Below are 18,737 nucleotides of genomic sequence, written 5' to 3' on the forward strand. Positions count from 1 at the left end.
TTCCCACCCCATCGCTTGCTTCTCGAATCTAGAGCCTCGTGCACTCGCTTCACTGGCTCTTCTCCCAAACTGTTGAAGCAGCGGATAAATTAGAAAAATACTCTTTCGGCTACTGATACCTCATAGTTTGTTAGTTATCAGTACCTAATAAATTAGTACCTAATGGCCGTTTCATCTGGCCGATTTTTTATTTAACAAATAAAAACGATGCTTTAACAAACGAAAATTCGACGTATAGGAGCTTCGTACGAAATCGTGATCAAACGTGTAAAGCTGCTTCTCTGTACACGTTGATACGTGTTGCGATGTATCGTTCTTCCGAATAGATCTTTCACGGTTTTCCGTGCAGATTATCGACCGCTAAGAAGTCGAATTTCATCGTCGGGTAATTTTATCCAGGGCATCCAGGTTCCATTGAAGTGCTCGGGATAAGAACGTGGATCCACTAGACCGGACGTTTGAGTCTTTAGAACTGCGGTGTATCCAGCGATGAAGCGATTTAACTCGTCGACAACCTACGAAGAAAGTAACATTTCTTTACAGAATAATCTCAAATCGAGTATAACAGATACGACTGCAATAGATATCCGCTAAATTTGGTAGAAAATAAACGTAGAAAATAAAAAGTATGTCTCGGTTCGCTACGTAATTACGGCGATGATACTTGATTACTTATATCTCAGCGTGTATATTTACCTCTGGATGTTCGCGCGACACGTCCGTAGTTTCGCAAGGATCGTTGTAGACGTCGAACAAGCATCTGTCCAGACACCTAGGATAACTTGTAAAATTATCGCAAACAACCGTGGCCGCTCGTCGAAGTTCGATTATACGCTCGCTGTTGAACGTCGCGTTCGAAACGCTGGCAAGAGCGGAACCGGCTGCCGAATGCAAAACGTTTGATACGTTGTACTCTGGGTACGATTCGCTCGTGCCGCTGTCGCCGTAGTAATCGCCGTACGTGAGATTCGCTCCTACGTACAAGAGAAAAAGTTTAATTGGACAAGATCATTGATAGTCGATTTACGAATCGACAATACGCGATTATTTACTGGCGATATTTGTCAGTAGCGACTAAACCTAATTTCCTGTTATAGAGGGTGAGTCGGAACATGCGAAGGCTACGACAGGAGCTGCTTGAACGCGCTAAAAGGAGAAGAAAATTTATTATTAATTAAAAAAGGATAATTACCATTGATCAATTTGTATCTTCCCATTAGAGCTCCAGAAAGAGCGTGCTTCTCGTCGATGTTCAATAATACGTTCTTACGCCTAGTCTTTTTTTCAGAAACGATAGTGGCCCATTGATCCACACCGTCAAGATTTTCCTCCAGATCTTCCAAATTACCGCCGGCAGCTGAGTAAAATGTTGGTAGCCAATCGGTCACGTGAATCAATTGGTTTGAAATTCTGGACGGATTTTTTATCGCTGGCGAGTAAACGCACGCTACTCCACGAACTCCGCCCTCGAAAAGCGTGAACTTCAGCTGAAAATGGATGCTACGATAACTTCTATTCTACCTTAAATAGAATAAAGTATTAATTTCGCTTATTTAAATAACTCCTATCAAACTGAATGACATCAATTTTTGTGTCCTGTATAAATACCTCATAATCTAGGCTCTCAAACGAGAGGATAACTGCTAAAGATTTTAACAACTCCTTAATTATTTTGCAGATTTATCTCGTCTTTTTTTAAGCACCCTGACACGTACCAACGAGAACGTACAAGAAACCGCAGAGTATAAAATACAGCGTTATATTACCCCACGCAGAGGATAGTTTGATCCATAATTGTTCAAAAGACCCACAGTCTGTGCACCGTTATCAGACATAAAAACAATAATCGAGTTTTCCAGCATGTTAGCCTGCCTCAACGCCTGGACAACTCTACCGACAGATTCATCCATGGCGGTAACCACGCCTGAAAACAAGGAAACATACGTCGCAATAAGGTACAGCGAGTAACATTTATGGCGTACATAAACACTCATATTTTATGTTTCTGTTTGGATTCGCGTGTTATGAAAGTCTAGATGCTGCGAGAATATAACAAGTAGTAGTTGATGCACCGAAAATAAGGCGACAAATATAAGAGTCACGGTCCAAGCTCGAGTTCAAGTTGAAGGTGTCAGGTCTAAATGCAAAAGTACGAGGAATGACAAGCTTGTCGATTGGAAAAGTAGACCAAGACTGTAACCCGAAAACAAGGTCGTACGTTTACATAAACCTCTCTTTTTATTTTAGTACGCTGAATCAGCCCTTGCTGTGCTTCACACGTGTTCTCATTCGTCCTGTGTATTTTCAGATTGGGCTCAAATTTTACCAGTACAGGGTGTACCGTAACACCCCACGTTGAATCCACTTCAGCAGAAGACAGGAGGGACAAAAACAACGAGAAAGGTTCGTACGAACATACGTTGACCGATCTTGAACATATTTGACCTTGCTTCAAATTTACAACCAGTTTGTGATTTTTTAAATGCCGCGAAATTCTTTCACTCGATAACTACGAGGTACCATGCAGACCGAGGGTGGCGATTTCGAGCAGCTTCTGTGGAGCTAAGCAGTTCGTATGAACTTTTCTCGCCATTTTCGTACCTTCTGCGCATTCTTCAAGTGGCTCACGCGTGTCACAATACACTCTGCCTAATTAGATCACGTGATGATCAGCAGCCATGTCTCACACGGTGTTAATCAGGCTTCAAAATCTACTTTATATAACAAACGTAAAAGTTTTCCGTGACAAACGTGCGAACACTTTTACTAGCCACGCTGTATACACATATGATTAACGAAGTCAGTGCTCGTCTACGATCTAATTGTTCTCGTCGCGTACCTGCCAACTTCCTTCTATCAAAGTCTTCGATATAGCCTAACGTGGCGTTCGTTTCTTCTTCATCGCGGACTTCCATAATTGCCTTAGCGTCGCTAGAATGAGCGGCAACATGGGATAACTGAAGGTACAGAGGTTTGCTGCGATTGTGATTGAAAATTATATCTTCGGCCCTTTCCGTTATAAGGTCTGTCATATATTCGTGGCTGTACTTGACGGATAAGTTTCCTGCAACGTCGTAATGTAGATCATGTCCAACGTGGAGCTGCAAAAGAATTTTCATTCTCCTTGATCGTTTCTTTTGGAAAGGGAGTTCTCATCTACGCATAGTTCGGGTCCGAACCGATATCAGAGGATCAAATAGATGCAAGAGGATGGCGATGATGAAGTCCCGCAAAAATAGGAATATATTTGATCGTTACTTCAAAAGTTATCGAAATTATCGAAAGACATATTTGATAATAATAGGATTATAAAAAAGTGGTCATCAAAGTGGAGAAAATATTCCGTTATAGTCAAAATGGTAAAAATGTCCATGCTTCTCGCTATTTTACAAAACTCACGTTTTGCTCGATGGTGTGTTTGAAGTATGTGATGTAACCACTGTAATATCCCAAGAAGGTGTCGAAACCACGATGGGCCGGTGTATGATAATCGCTATAATAGCCAACGTGCCACTTTCCTACAAGATGCGTGGCGTATCCCAATTTTCGTAGGTATTCTGGCAGGAGTGTATTGTTCAAAGGTATCGCGCGTTCTTCACCTGCCTTTAGCGGGTAGCCTTGCATTCCTGTTGTGTAAAAATGTGCACGTTACATTACGAAACATCCCCGATAATTAACACTTATACGTGAGACAGCCTATTAAACGATAATTAAATCGAGAAACCTATAAGTACTTGAGTCTACATCATCTTCTATACAGGTGTCGAAAAATCTTTTTTCTTGAGATTATTCGTCATCGATACCATAACATTTTTTATTTGAGTTGAACATAATCATTGCGTAATTAGGTAATTAAAAATAAAGAAACATGTTGTAATATATACATAACATATAATATGTAGTATTAAGATCAGGCGGATAAAAGCACAGTATATCCCTCTCGATATCGTACGACTTTCGTTTGAAACATTTTTCCGTGTCGTTCGCATTTTTCCAGACATTTGCGCGTTTCCAGTTGAACAGAACACGCTGTATACAAATGTACATTTTTACAATATTACGTACAAGGCCACTGAGCAAGAGACACCAAAGCAATTTAAAAATTCCATGCATTAATGATAAGAAGGAGGAAAACTAATTGCACTATTAGTAGTCGTTTTGAATATACGACTTCCTCGTTATCTTTCACAGGTGAATAAAATAATTAAGCGCGTAGTTCAGCCTAAATGTGCCACGCATATGTCCTTCGTTGTTTCCACGTAACATGGCAATCTTCTTCAATTCTTTTTTCGATCATTCACCTCTTACAAAAGATGACATTGAGTTCCACTTACAACGCTTGACGAATAACGATCATACTTTGGCAATGGCTCGAGCAAATTTTATTTATAGATAAGTGTTAGTTAAGCGTTGAGAAGTCAAAAGTTAAATAAACATTGTTAGATAAATGGATAGTGGATAGGATAAATAATTGGATTAAATAGACGATTCTCTGTAGCTGTAGCTAAATAAATAGTTAAATAAATAGACGTCTGATTAGAGGAGTGCGTAAACATCCATATCAGAAGGGTGTACGATCCAGAGTACAAGGCAAATAAGAATAACAATTGTAAACCGAGTCTCTCGTGATAGCCAGCAGGCTGATACGAGTAAACTATCATCGTTATTAATTTGTTACGCAAAATTGTATCAAAATAACATCTACTGCTACCGATATATCGGTCAAGTAATCATTTTGCGAGTATTTTATTCGAATAATTCTAAGCTTGAAACTAGCTCCTGACTTGAAACAGGTTGCTGGTTTAACAATCGCGGCTCGCGATAAAAAATTGATAAAAAAGCAACGAGCAAAATGCCTGGCTATCGATCGCATAAATCGTATTCATAGAGTACCTGTCCGAATAGGATAACGCCCGGTAAGAAAGGCTGTCCTCGACGGTGTACAAATCGGCAAAACGTAATGTCGTTGCAGTATCACGCCATTGTATGCCAGGGCGTCTATATTCGGCGTAGGTATTTGATCGGCACCGTGAAAACTCACGTCGTTCCAGCCCTTGATGAGGAATTCCAGCAATTCAGTATTGTCTTTCGTTCGCCAATCGATAGATTAGTTAAAAAAGGTTCGATGAAAATCTTTATATCTGGGACGTGTAAGGAATTGTCGAAATTTCGCCGACAACTCGTTTGTCGTGAAAATTATTTGCGGCCGAAAACGATCAATTAGAAGTCTCTTACCTTTGGATCATGTGGCAAATTTTGCCGATCTTTCGTCATAAATCTACTTGAAAAAGATTCGATAAAAATCTTTAGATCGTGTAGCGAATTATCGAAGTTTCTTGATTGTAAAAGTTATTTGTACTCGAAAAAGATTAACCGAAGATATTTATCTTTGAATCGTGCGGCAAATCGTCGAGATCTTGACATTTCCTTGATCGCGAAAATTACTTGTACTGGAACGAAGTTAATTAAAGAAACCTTATCTTTGGCTCGCTTAGCAAGTCGTCGAAATTTTATTGACAACTTCTTAGTCGTAAAAATCGTTAAACAACGCTGTTATTGAAAAGAGATTGTTCCCAAATGTTTGAAGAACATAGATAAAAAAAGATCAAAATTTGTATAAACATACATAAAATTTACGATCGTATTTGTCAAACGTTCTTAGATACGATGAAACGAAACGAAACGAGCGCAAGGATTAAAGAAATTATGTCAAGTTTGCTCTATTATCTATCTTATTGGTATTCAAGAACGAATTGAGAGTGCAACATGCATGCGTGCCTTTTAATCGATCTTCAACTCGATCTACATGCAACGATACACTGCTATGTTTTTGCAGGTCAGTTGCTTTGTTCGCAATTGCAAGAATGCAAAAACATGTGGTCGAAACCATATTTGTCCGACAAATGAAATCGAGAACATAGAAAGCGTAAAGGAGCAATATGTGTGTACTTCCACGAATCGAAATATTTATTTCATAAATATGGAACCGCGTGGATATCTTCATGACGTATCGAGAAATTAATTTCTACCTTATCTTTTAATCGTCTGTGTGCAATATTCATGAATAACGAAATCTGATCAAATATCCGCGATTATAAAACACAAATGACGCAACTGAGACGCTCCCTGATTCGTGGAAAATAAAATTATCAGGAAACAGGTCGATAAACTTGCTTTCAACATCGATCGAATAGAAATATTACTTTATCCATTTGTTCAAAAGAGATCGATGTAAATCATTGGTGTGAATATGTCGTACGACGTTTGGCGAACCTGTTCCTGTAAAGTGAAAGAAAATTCGGCTTGCGTTTATTGCCATATTTGCTGTTAAACGCTTTTTGTTCGATTTCACGAGCGACATCAACAGATTTGTCCTAGGGAGCAGGACAAAGTGGAACGTCTTCGAAACCTAAAAAAAAAGGGATAATCTTACAAGGTCATCCGCCATGATAACTATAATATTTGGCCGCTGCTGGCCCTGCGCTTCCTCTTTCGCCAGTACGACGTAGAAGTAGAACAAGCATCCTGAGGCAATAATCACAGACATTGACACTATGCAGTTAAGGATAGAATTCGACATTTGTTTCTACTCGTGCCCAGGCCTCTTCTTCTAGCCGTATAAGAATCTCTGGAGAAAGATTCACACGATATGCGACAAGCAAAATTGTACACTGTAAAAACTTTCGTTTTACAAGGAAATAACAGATTTTGTTCTATTGCTATAAAATGGATCATACATAATTCGGTAAAATAGTATAAAACAAAAATGGTGCGCATCTATTATTTCCTTCTAAAACCGAAGAATCTTCTCGAACAATCTAATGCGCGTACAGGCAGGAAAAACAGCACGTTACGAGGAAATACGAGACGCATCCGGAAAATAAATTCCGATTGGCTATCATATCGGAAAAACAGAAGTTTGCTGCATTCTACACGTAGTTTTTACCTTCATCGAGATACTTGCCGGTCTTCGCACGCGCTCGAGATCAACGAAGAATCTTTTAACAAGCACCCAGTTACCAGGTACCCTGGATCGTCGATATCAAATTGTATCGCTCTAATACAATCGCTCTCGTGACGAGTGCCAGAGCAAAGAAGATTCAAGAGAAAATCTCTGTGATGAAGACCGAGTTTCGCGTGTTTCCGAAAGAGATATCGTTATCTAGCAAAATCTAACTACTAAATTCCTATCTCGTCGCGCTATCGCCTCTAATAGCGTTTCAATGGTGTTAAACACCTAGTAGCAAAGTAGGGATTTAATAAAACGTTCGAACTACGACAGTTATAGGGTCAATGCGTGAATCTTGGAAGTGTTTTGTGTCACTAAATCCGCAAATGAAGTTTGCAGCTTCGTTTGTAAAGTTGCAGCTATCGTGCGGACAATTTCTATCGACGAGACATTTACGTAACATAAACGCACGCCCTGACGCAACGATTTACCGAACGTCCCTTCTGCACAAATCGCCAAGATTCTCGGAATGGTAAAAAGCCAATCGGAACTTACTTTCGCGGATACGCCTCGTAGAACCGCGCGTGATCGTAATATAAACGCGTTGCCCGAGCTAAGTAAAAATCGACCACCACTCGACACAACGATTCACCATCAACGATCCTGCCACGTAATACCGCGCCACTTATAACGCGCTGGTGCTTTATACCGCCGGCGGAGAAAGTATTTTCCGGGATGCTACACTCTAACTATTATCACTGGCCGACCGTACGATCATTTAACTCCGAAGCCTGTACCGCAACTATCGAGAGCACTCGTCTCAAGGAGAACGTTCCGCTTTGTCCTGTATTCTTCGCAACTATGGAACTGATCTGTCCTTGCGATTTTCTGATAATACGCTCTTTCGCCTTGAGTACTAGCACGTTTGCACGGGACCGTCGGATTCCTAATTATCTTTAGGATAATTCAATGCTCGATATTGCTTAATGGACATTTAAAAAAAACTGATAAACAGAGATATCGTTAATCTTGCGATAACTGCGTCATGTATTGTTTGTTATTATTGATATTATCGAATTGCGTAGCTAGGTTGAGTATTGTTTAAGTAGGATGTCTGAAAAATCAAAGTATATGTAAACTGTAGCTGTTTCTTGCGTTTACAGAACAGATTAAATATACAGTTTAGATATGCAAAAATGTATGGGATAAATGTAGTGAAAAATAATATAAAAAAAATATTCAAAGTGGAGTATTGGGTATAACATTTAAAGGACAAAACAGATGTTTGTTTAAACGTCATTTGTTCAGTTTCTTCCATAAAAATTTGAATTTATATCAACATCAGCAGTCTAGAAATATATTTCTTTTGAGACATGTACTTTCGGTTCAGTTACTTTTGCTACAAAGGGAAATGTGCCAGCAAATAATTGACAAACTATTTTCTATTCGATAACTTTATTCTCTCTGTGAGATTTACCACTTATTTTATTCGTATTTTAAAATATCCTATGGAACTCGTATCATTGTATTTACGTAAATAAATTAATCGCATGTTTAAAATATTTGCGTATGTACATTAAACTTGGAATTATAATGCAAATGGAACGTTTGCCCGGCTCTTATCAGATGTATAATTTTTAATTTAAACAGAATTAGTAAACAGTATGGACATTTCGTAGATAATAAACTCGTAAAACTCGACTGCTAAACAAACGACTTAAGTTATGACAGGTAACGAGTATACTTCGCTATAAGGCTATCGTCCAAGGCACCTAAATTACATATTCGTTTGAATTACGCAGCAAGGTCGGCAAAATCGTTAATTACAACGTAGATATGAAGCCATCTATTTCAATTTCTGCCTCGCTAATCATGTTTATCGTCATAATTCACCAGTTAACCCGAAGCATTGCCAGCCATATTTTTACATTTTCTTTCGATGAAATCGCTCGACTATGAACGTTATTCCTAGTTGTTTTAGTAACAATAACAATTTACGTTCAAAATTGTTAGCGTTCTAACTGTAACCGCTTTGCTTTAACAACCAAACCGATTACGCTGTTAAATATTACATCGCTAGAAACGTCTAATTTTATATAAATTTAATGCAATATAAAATTATTAATTATAGAACATAAAAGATTGAACTAGTTAAAATACAAATAGCAGTATAAAATATTAAAAATTGTGCTATTCTTTTAAAACATTCATTTACTTTACTGAAATTTCTGATGATAAAACGACCACAAATATCTATTTAGATATGTTCTGCTTGACTCTTCCAAAACTGTTCAGTTTGACAAATTATTACCCTGTTGTTGAAAACTCTGTGCGCCATTTCAAGTTGAGTCAATTGATTTTCGATTTTCGACAATCATTTGATGCTGCGACAATATTTGCTTATAGAATCACTGCTCGAACAAACGTTGCATGGTCATATAAAATTGCTCAGTAATATCGAAACCAAAATCACCGATATGTGGATGTAGTAGACTAAGTTTCCGAGTGCAGCTGCAGCGTTGCACAGCGCATCCCCTGATTTCACCCACGGTCCCCACGTATCGTTTCTATTTCTCGGATCTGCCGACCAATCGATCGGTTTTTTCATTTGCTTCATCAAAATGTGGCTATACTGTTCCAGATAATAGTTCAAGTCTCTGGCGATCTGCAGACGACAAATCAGTACATTATAAAAATATACAGAATATCATGCAGCAAGATCGGTGGTCGTAACGACGATTTTTAATAATAATAATAATAATAATAATGATAATAATAATGATAATAACAATAATAATAGAAAGGAAACGAAAGGAGAGGGAGACGCAAGGCCGATCATTGTAGAAGACTGTGACTTGAAGAACATCGATAATGATGGCACAACGTTGGATGGCATTAGCGATGTTCAGCTGTGCTTGCATTCATGCTATTTACTGTACGCATTGTCGACATCGATATGACATCAGCATTACATCAGCACTGCATTAACACAACATCAGTACTAGATCAGCAACGCATTGACATATTGATATCGCTTTGACTAGCCGAAATAACGTAAAGGTATTCATACCTATTACTCACCCTGACATACGTTTCCGCGATGTTCCTTGTTTCGCATGGATCGTTCACTATGTCGAATAAACATTCCGTGACGTTGCAAGGCGTGAGCATCTGTCTGCGGTAATACGTGAAGTTTGCATTACACTGAACCGTTGCATCTTGCCGTAATCGTACCATTGTACTCGGTTGTGTCACCGGACCACCCAAATGATAAGTGAGGCTTTCAGAGACGGTACTTTTCATCACGATATCCGTGTACGTAGGTAGCGTCTCTAACGTCTTTCCAGAGTCGCCATAGTATCCGTCGTAATAACCATTTTCGTTGGTACCTTGAACCATTTTTTAGGAAAAATCCCTAATTATCTAGAAAAGGACGAAATCTTCGTCGACTTCGATCACCCTAGCGGTGGTTTTTATTTTATTCTGCATTTTAGTAGTTACCCCTCAACAATTTAAATCGACTATAGATCGCTCCCTCAGTTTTTAAAACTTCGTCGATATTCAACAAAAGTTTATCTCTGCCACGTCCACGTCCTTCACTAAGTAGACGCCATTGATCGATTCCGTCGATCTCGCCTAGATCCTTCAAATCTCCACCAGCTGCAGAGTATAATGTTGGCAACCAATCCGTTATGTGTATCAACTCATTGGATACGCGGGCTGCTTTCTGCAGCCTGGACGACCACAATGCCGCGACTCCTCTCACGCCTCCTTCGTATAACGTGTATTTTGTCTGTAACAATAATATTCTAAAATGTAGAAGTATACTGTGGACTCTCGGTTATCCGAGTCCCGTTCAACCGATATTATCCGAGATGTTTTGAGCTTTAGCGTAACTTCATTCTCGTCGAAATTTTGACACACAATGTCAATTATAACGTATAATAAATTCGATTATTCGAAAGTTTGAGATTGAATTTGAGAATGCTGAAACTTAGGTGATTCATTTTCAAGTGGATAGAAGCTCCGTCTTAATGACATGATCTTACCCCTCTTAAGGGATAGTTGGAGCCGTAATTTCTGTATCTACCGACCGAAGCTGCTCCGTTATCGGTTAGAAACAGAATCAAGGAGTCCTTCAACATTCCTTTCTCGCCTAGCGCGTGAAATATGCGCCCAACAGACTCGTCCAACTTCGACACCATTTCTAGAATAAGACAAGCACATTCAATTAGTCGTGTGATTTATGAGATCGTAAACCGTACAAATACGAACTAAGATAACAAGATCTGCCACAGAAAAGGTGAACTATTTATGCAGATTTTAGCGGCCATCCTATTTTCATCCGATGAAGCCAATCTGAATTGTTTCCTTCGTAAATTTCTAAAAGCCTCTTCTCTAAAATTTGCATTTTTCCAGTTGTAGTACTACTGTCAATGCGAGGCAGCTATGTCTAAATAAGACGCGTCTACGTACTAGCGTATTTGCGACGATTCGGCTCGCGAATGTGTATAGGCTCTCTATCGTTGTACACGTTCGTTGGTTGTTCTAAAGGTGCGTGAACAGCAAGATGCGATAACTGGAGATAAAGAGGCCTATTAAGTTCGTGATTCTCGATGATGTTGATCGCTTCACGGGTGAACATGTCTGTCGCGTATTCGCGATTCATCCCGTAAGCTGGATCGTCTCCGCGATGCATATCGTATCCGCTCATGTTCTGGAAGTGTACAAATAAGATATTTTATAAAACTTTTACTTGCTTTGCTACTTGCGATGCTACTCACATTGTTTTTAACATCTCACCTGATTCGAATAGCTATAATCGTAGTAAGAAATATAGCTGTTGTAAAAACCGAGGAACGTATCGAAGCCTCTGTGCAATGGCGTGTACTGAGGTGTATAGTAACCCATATGCCATTTTCCAATTAATTTCGTGGTATATCCTAAGCCTCGTAAATGCTCTGGTAAAATTTTGATGTTGAGTGGCAGGCCACGTGGTTCGCCACCGCGAATGTCAGCTCCTTGCATCCCTATATAGATCAACAATTGCAAACCGTGATGTTACATTAAACAAGAATATTCATGAGATGTTACGTATACTATAAGCGTACACAGCATAAATTCGTAGTACGATTTAGAGTCAGGTAGAGTCCCGTAACTCAAAATAATAATACTTCTAAACGTGTACAAATACGTACCGATACGGATTGGATACTGTCCAGTGAAAAAAGCTGTCCTGGATGGCGTGCTTGACGGTAGTACATAGTGTCTGTTTAGTATAATCCCATTGTACCCGAGTGCATCGATGTTAGGAGTTGGTATCTGATTCGATCCATGAAAACTAACGTCATTCCATCCCTATCAGACAAAATAAACCTCAAATCGTAAAACTATCTTCATACCATCACAAAGTAAGTTAACTTATTTTCTACGTAAAATAGGGTTCATAATTTTAGACGTTGTTGCGTAAAGCTTATAATTCATTGCGTACTAGTACTAATTAAAGTTATTGGTAATTCACAAAGAGGCAGGAAATGTCTGTTCAATGTAGAAGTTGTAGAACAATTGAACCTTGTGTTTGTTCTAAAAGTTAGAATAGATTTCATGAAATTTTAGCTACTCATTAGACATAAAAACGCAACTTAAGTGGTGCAGGTATATTCCTTGTTTCGCTTTAAATTTAGCAAACTATCTAATCCCGCTTGTAGCAAGAAATAATGGATTAACAGTAGAGAAATGTTCTTCGATCGTAACTTTGAAAAGATAAGTCTAGTAACTCTGAAGGATTATCATTGGACAATACCTTCTCGCCATATTATCCAAGATTACATTCGCTAAATGACCTAATTGAACCAGTTGTAAATTCGAGAAATAGGTTATATATGTAAGAAAGAAACTAGTATATCCGGTCGTACATTAGTGAATACCAACGTAAACTGGTTTCCTAACATGCCAAATGCCAAAATGATGTACTCCTAAGGTAAATTACGCTTCTACATCTATGAGCGAGATAATAAACGATTATATAATAACAAAATATGACAGCATAATAGTAGTAATTGATATGTCATGGTAGATAAGAGGGAGATTTTTGTTTTGCGGTTAGGATGAGTCACAAGCACTAGCATCCTTGTTAGATGAGGGGGCGTAAGTAATTTTCAAGTCACGATAATTGCCTTAACTAAAGATAATTTTAATTCAAAACGCTTTCGTACTACAGATTAATTGCAGCGAATTAGACGAAGCAGACAAGCATAAGTAATATATGGACGGTTGCACTTTGCATAAGTACAACTTTCGTAAATTTTTATTTCGATTCGTAGTTTTCATCTACTTTCTGGACTGGGCAACTATAATAGGTCATGTCTTACTTCTTAAATTAAATTGGCACGTGTCGATCTAATGCAAAACGTTAAAATATTAAGTACCCATTTCACGCGATGCAGCTAATCTTTTACCAAATCACTTGTTTTATAAAATTCTTAAATTTATGTGCTGTAAAAATAATTTACATTTTGATTAACTCGTCAGTATTTAAATTCGCTGCAAATATTATAAAAGTTTCGTATACGATATACCAAAACATAATAAAGCTAACGTTTAATAATTTTGCTAAAAATATATAAGTTTTAAATGAAATAAATTTAAAAGTTAATGAAATTTATTTATTGTACATTAATTTTAAATAACATATTATAGTCTTACCAAATCGTCAGCCATAAACACAATAATATGAGGCGACGTTTCATACAGGCCGAATGCACAATCGATGAACAATATTAGGGGCAGCAAAGACGTACTTATCCAAATGATGGAAAACCGACGCATTCTTCGCAGAGTTGAACGAAAGAAACAAAGTAAACAAAGAAGCAACAAAGTAAAAATATAATAAAAATCTAACGAAAAATTGAAAAATGCTTAACACAGAACACTTTTTCTTTTTGGCACTTTAAAACACGGTTCACCAAGGATGATGGTCAGAACATTGTGCCCGCGATGTTTACGAAGGAACTTCTAGGAATGACGAAAGAATGAGGAACAGAGATAAACGTTTATATAGTCCACCCACGAAGAAGCATGTCATGAATGGATCACTCGAAAGGGGAGGGAAAGTACACTAATAATTACGACAATAAAGAAGGTACGTGTTTCAGCTGGGTTGCTTCTCGTCTTACGTGTTATTTTCCGTACTTATGTAATTGTCTATCTGCGTACGAGATATTCTGTACGTGTCGACTAATTTTTAAGTGCTATTTAAGTTGTAATAGAATATATTATAATAACTGGATATATATTAACTGTTAGAAAAAATCAAGGAAACGACATACTGATCTTGATGTCTGGTCAAAGTTTTATGAAATTCAAACAGGTTCACGAAAAAAATATTGATTCAAAGTAAGCTCCCTTATTGTCTCGGTGGTAACTAAGGAACGATAACAAAAAAATTATCAAAATATTTTTTTTAAATATCTTGATAATTAATAATTTGTTTACTATTGTACCCCATTACTCCTTTGCGTAGAATGACGAGGGGAATCTTTCTATGTAAAAATAAGTATGCATTTTCATTCAAAAATATAATGCAATTGTTAATTGTACACACACCTTTGTACTTTTAAACAAAACACGATCCTGCGGATGCACTCTCTTAACCATTCGTCTTTCTCCTTTGACATTTTTCTGTGACTGCACTGGTTACGAAGTTATAACCTAACACAACTGCATGGACCACCCTGCACATATTTCCAGAATGCTTTCAAATTTTACCAATATGATCATGATAGTCGCGTCTCATTACACTGATAAAATTTCAAAATGCTTTGTATATCATAATATATGTATATACACAAAAGCTTTCCATATATCTTAAAATGAATGAATTTCAAAATATTGAAATAAACGAAAAAAACAAATTACTTGGGAGATGTATTTACAATTTCAAAAACAACTCACAAAATGTATTTAAAAGTTTAAAAGAAGGAGTCAGAAAAAGATAAAAGAATAGTATATTTGTTCTTAAGATCTTTATTAAAGAAATGAAACAAGCGAGGACAATAATTCTAAAAGAAAATCAAACTTCCGTTCCTTTATTTGTAATTCTATAATACTTTAAAATTTATTTAAAAAAATACACAGTTTACAGTTTTCGTCTTCGCAACTTCCAATAAAAACTCATAATCCTATACTTCTGAAAAACACATTGCATCGTCATTCTCATCGAAAAACATAGAACAGAATTCTAGAATAATCTTTTTTACGCGTGTAATAGATATGTATATCTATATGATATGTATATCTATATTATATAATGTTCAGCTAAATGTATAACTAAATAGGTATTTTATTCAATAATCTCCGACAATCTTTAAAAAGATAAAAAATGTGCTTTATATTTTTGCTGCATTGACTTATTTTATTATATAATTTATTATATATAAAATATATTATATAAAATTACTATTTCCCTCCCATTGACATACTTTAATTGGAAGACGTCGCTCATTTGCCGCAACAACGACTGGAAATTTCTAGCTTTTTTAGTTATTGGCGCAGAAAAAACAGTTGTTCTTTAAGTTGTTAACCTCTCTGCATTTACTGACAAGGTGTCTCGTAAGCTAATTTTTATCGAATCTATGAATAAAATGTCTCGCAGTAATGCGTGTTTTATTGAATAAAACACATGTTAATGCTGCATAAATTCATAATAATGCAGCACTAATATCAATAAACATTGTATCGTAAACTATCTCGCCCATAGATATAAAGGATTAATAACAAATTAAACGAAAGGATTAATAAATGATAATAAAATAAAACCTTTATTAGATGAATACAAATATATCCCAATATTAGACTGAGGTAGATATAAAATTGCATAATTATTATCTGTCTGTAATTAAATATTTTAGCACAACTTTTCCTTTTAAATTTGTATTTCTTTAGAACACATATTTTTCTTTACTCTTGTTAGTTAAAGATGGAGATATCCGTCATTTCTAATATTCAATCAATATCTTTATTCAATATATTTTCAAACCATTAAATACTAATTCTATATTAAATTATTAAATCATAGTGATATAATATTTTATTGTGCAACAAGAGAATTTAATAATCATATAACAGTTTATAAACACAATAAGGTTTATTCATAGAATCGTTGAAAAATTACGCATATTATGTATATAAATAATAAAGTTGTAAACCCTTTCAACAAACCATTTTTTATTAACCTTTGAAATACCATCAAATAGAAAAATTAATGTTATTTTCAAAAATTAATAGAAGTTATTTTTTAAACCTCTAAAACCCTTTTTAGACCTCTAAAATCTTTTTTAAACTTCTTAAACCTTTTTTATACCTTTTAAACCATTTTTGAAACTATAATGAAGATATTTCTATTATATTTTACTGATCATGTTCTATTATTTTATTGCATTATTCTAAATATTATATTCAATACATGATAAAAACCATTTTTTCTTTGACTTTTTAATAATGAATAAACTTTCGTTTAATGATTAAAGTGGAAGATACATTAACATAAAGATGTACAAAATTGTTTTAAATTTATCATTGGTTGCAGTATAAAATTTTTATATCTTTGTATTTTTGAGTTGTACTTTTTATTTACACACTATTTAGTAAGAAAATAGTATTTAAGAAAGATTAGTTCATGGTTTACTATATATTTATAAAATTATTTTTCCTATGACAAAAATGTGTTCACAAAATTTATATAAGTATACAAATTGTCTAATGGTAGTTAGCCAAGTTATCAAAATTATATTAAATATTTCAATATTTACAAAGTGCAAGTTTATATGAACAAATTTAATTTGTACTTATACTGCATTATTTTCAGAGTGTACAACTTATTGCATAAAACTAATCATCTTGTACAGATTTCATCCTCAAATCTTTTGTTATTAATTATTTAAATATTTGGATGGTAATAAAATACCTTGATTAACGTTATGTGTGATAAGGCTATTGAACTTAATTCTTTGTTTAAAGGTATTATAAAAATCTTTGTATTGTTTTATGATCTTGCATTTTTTCTAATGAATGTAAATTATCCCACCACGATGGCAATTTATGCTTAAGAATTAATTTAAACCAGGGACTCAATGGACTAAGATTTTTCTCAATATCTTTGATTTCTGATTTTGATACCCAACGAATTTCACTGATTTCATCTGGATTTGGGTCCAATGTTAAATTATCTTTTTGTATAAATAACACATAATCTATTTCATGTTCACCCCATATACCTTCCACATCTTGATAATGAATTCTTGTTAAGTAGAAAAAATCTGATAGCAAAATTTCTGACAAAGGAATTCCTAACTCAAAATTCAGTCTTCTTCTTGCTGCTCTACGAATCCCTAGTGCCTCATGTTCTTCAGTTTCTTCGGGAATTTCAAATAATGGATGACTACAGCATGTATTTGTATAACGGTTTGGGAATGTTATCTATAAAAAAAAAATCTTCTGCATTAATCTAATATACCTAATATAAATGTACAACTTTTGTATAAAAACTACAGAAGAAGAACATGATAAGTCGCATTTCCTAGTTCTTATAAGGCAGTGATTTTAAAATTTATTATATTGACAATAAATCTCATATTAACAAAATTGCCCTTTTATTTGATTTTAGAGCTAAATATGTATTTTTTTATCTTCTTTAAAATATTTTAGATATTCCTCATTATAATATTAAAATATTACTTATCTTAATAATTAATGTAATGGAAATTCTCCTTTGTAATCATAAAGTGACATTCAAATGAGAAATCAACAAAGATACACTTATCATATTTCTCTTCTGTGATCTACATATACAAGAAGTACATACCTTATTGGGAGATCTTTTTTGAAGTAATAGTTCTCCTTTACCATTGAATAAAAAGACACTAAATGCTCTATGAAGTAGAACTTGTCCATCAGAATTAACAATGTGACAGTCTCTTTTTGTGGCATTACCAAGAGGCTTGTCCGACTCATCAACAAGAATACAACGTTCCTCTAAAGCAGCTTCTTGTAAAGGTTGGGCACTACCGAAACTCCTCATTGGTGATGTTAAACCTCGTATAGCAGTACGCAATGTTCTAGCCACTTGAGCCATAACAGTAGTCAGTTCTCCTCTTAAATAGTATTGGGAAATGTTCAACGTACAATTTATACACTCAAGCTGGCTCCAGTATATTATGATATGCAAAGTATAGGTTAATTAAATCAGTGACCTTCCTTTAAAAGTTATTTACATTATTTGAACTTGAAGATTATTAATGGACGAGATATACTCGGGGATATGCAAAATTAGCAAAATCAGTAAGACGTTACATCTAATATGTATATTTAAATAATGGTATCAACATAAAACGTTTAAGTAGAAATACGACAAGCATACTAGGCGAGGAAACTTTCTTTTCGAGAAATGCGGTCAAATATTTTTGACATACATATTACACAAATCATTTTTCCTCACGTCATGATAGCATCTTTTGAATAAATACATAAGATTTTTTAAAGCACTGTGAATGCTTCCAATTGTAGATCAACCAGTTCTCTTATGATAAAGATTTATACATACTGAAATATAGAGAGCGTGGTGGTAGAGTTTTGAATATACTATACTAATAACAAAATTGGCTATTGTGATGTAAAAGAAATAAGTTTTTGTTAAAAACGATATTTAGTATAAACAATTAAAATAATCATTTAAGAATAATTTTATAAAATGTATAGATAATAATTAAAAATACTGTAATTTAATCTTAAA

General features: G+C 35.3%; 3 protein-coding genes and 1 long non-coding RNA gene across 18 annotated transcripts; 1 reads left to right on the forward strand and 3 right to left on the reverse strand.

The window, feature by feature from the left end:
* Positions 1–152: 152 nt before the first annotated feature.
* On the reverse strand, positions 153–7,953 carry LOC138188810 (arylsulfatase I). Of its 10 annotated transcripts, none has more exons than XM_069130910.1 (9): positions 7,747–7,953; positions 6,434–6,628; positions 4,894–5,053; positions 3,400–3,626; positions 2,840–3,101; positions 1,767–1,924; positions 1,193–1,487; positions 697–974; positions 153–515 (listed from the first exon to the last, which is right to left on the reverse strand). In XM_069130910.1, the coding sequence occupies exons 2-9, from the start codon at positions 6,578–6,580 to the stop codon at positions 351–353; spliced, it is 1,692 nt and encodes a 563-aa protein (XP_068987011.1). In that variant the 5' UTR covers positions 6,581–6,628; positions 7,747–7,953; the 3' UTR covers positions 153–350. The 10 variants fall into 10 exon arrangements, with proteins under 10 accessions (XP_068987011.1, XP_068987009.1, XP_068987008.1 ...); XM_069130908.1 differs by having other exon boundaries at positions 7,582–7,953; XM_069130907.1 differs by having other exon boundaries at positions 7,602–7,952.
* Positions 1,408–15,175, forward strand: LOC138188813 (uncharacterized). Of its 5 annotated transcripts, none has more exons than XR_011175694.1 (5): positions 1,408–1,536; positions 1,679–2,403; positions 13,649–13,806; positions 13,919–14,090; positions 14,255–15,175. It is a non-coding gene; the product is annotated as an uncharacterized LOC138188813 (long non-coding RNA). The 5 variants fall into 5 exon arrangements; XR_011175695.1 differs by having other exon boundaries at positions 14,319–15,175; XR_011175693.1 differs by lacking the exon at positions 14,255–15,175 and having other exon boundaries at positions 1,679–2,214; positions 2,309–2,403.
* LOC138188809 (arylsulfatase B) lies at positions 8,234–13,788 on the reverse strand. Of its 2 annotated transcripts, XM_069130903.1 has the most exons (9): positions 13,655–13,788; positions 12,148–12,307; positions 11,753–11,979; positions 11,426–11,666; positions 10,999–11,156; positions 10,451–10,742; positions 10,184–10,338; positions 10,031–10,124; positions 9,442–9,614 (listed from the first exon to the last, which is right to left on the reverse strand). In XM_069130903.1, the coding sequence occupies exons 1-9, from the start codon at positions 13,775–13,777 to the stop codon at positions 9,577–9,579; spliced, it is 1,488 nt and encodes a 495-aa protein (XP_068987004.1). In that variant the 5' UTR covers positions 13,778–13,788; the 3' UTR covers positions 9,442–9,576. The 2 variants fall into 2 exon arrangements, with proteins under 2 accessions (XP_068987003.1, XP_068987004.1); XM_069130902.1 differs by having other exon boundaries at positions 8,234–9,614; positions 10,031–10,338.
* Positions 15,176–15,741: 566 nt separating the features above from the next.
* Idi (Isopentenyl-diphosphate delta isomerase) lies at positions 15,742–18,527 on the reverse strand. Its single transcript, XM_069130923.1, has 2 exons — positions 17,811–18,527; positions 15,742–17,425 (listed from the first exon to the last, which is right to left on the reverse strand). Exons 1-2 carry the CDS (start codon positions 18,078–18,080, stop codon positions 16,970–16,972), a joined length of 726 nt encoding a protein of 241 aa, XP_068987024.1. The 5' UTR covers positions 18,081–18,527; the 3' UTR covers positions 15,742–16,969.
* Positions 18,528–18,737: the final 210 nt, after the last annotated feature.

Source organism: Bombus flavifrons, chromosome 17 (assembly GCF_040668555.2).
Source record: "Bombus flavifrons isolate JBK064 chromosome 17, iyBomFlav1_principal, whole genome shotgun sequence".
Taxonomy (NCBI): Eukaryota; Metazoa; Arthropoda; class Insecta; order Hymenoptera; family Apidae; genus Bombus; species Bombus flavifrons.

Coding starts and splice junctions, on each gene's coding strand:
- LOC138188809 (XM_069130902.1), bottom strand. CDS start 13,777: ATGCGTCGGTTTTCCATCATTTGGATAAGTACGTCTTTGCTGCCCCTA. Junction 11,667..11,752: donor ATTATAGCTATTCGAATCAG/GTGAGATGTTAA, acceptor GTACACTTCCAG/AACATGAGCGGATACGATAT. Junction 11,157..11,425: donor GAATCGTCGCAAATACGCTA/GTACGTAGACGC, acceptor GTCTTATTCTAG/AAATGGTGTCGAAGTTGGAC.
- LOC138188810 (XM_069130910.1), bottom strand. CDS start 6,580: ATGTCGAATTCTATCCTTAACTGCATAGTGTCAATGTCTGTGATTATT. Junction 5,054..6,433: donor TTATCATGGCGGATGACCTT/GTAAGATTATCC, acceptor TTCCTCATCAAG/GGCTGGAACGACGTGAGTTT. Junction 1,488..1,766: donor CAAACTATCCTCTGCGTGGG/GTAATATAACGC, acceptor ATCCATTTTCAG/CTGAAGTTCACGCTTTTCGA.
- Idi (XM_069130923.1), bottom strand. CDS start 18,080: ATGGCTCAAGTGGCTAGAACATTGCGTACTGCTATACGAGGTTTAACA. Junction 17,426..17,810: donor AAAAAAGATCTCCCAATAAG/GTATGTACTTCT, acceptor TTTTTTTTATAG/ATAACATTCCCAAACCGTTA.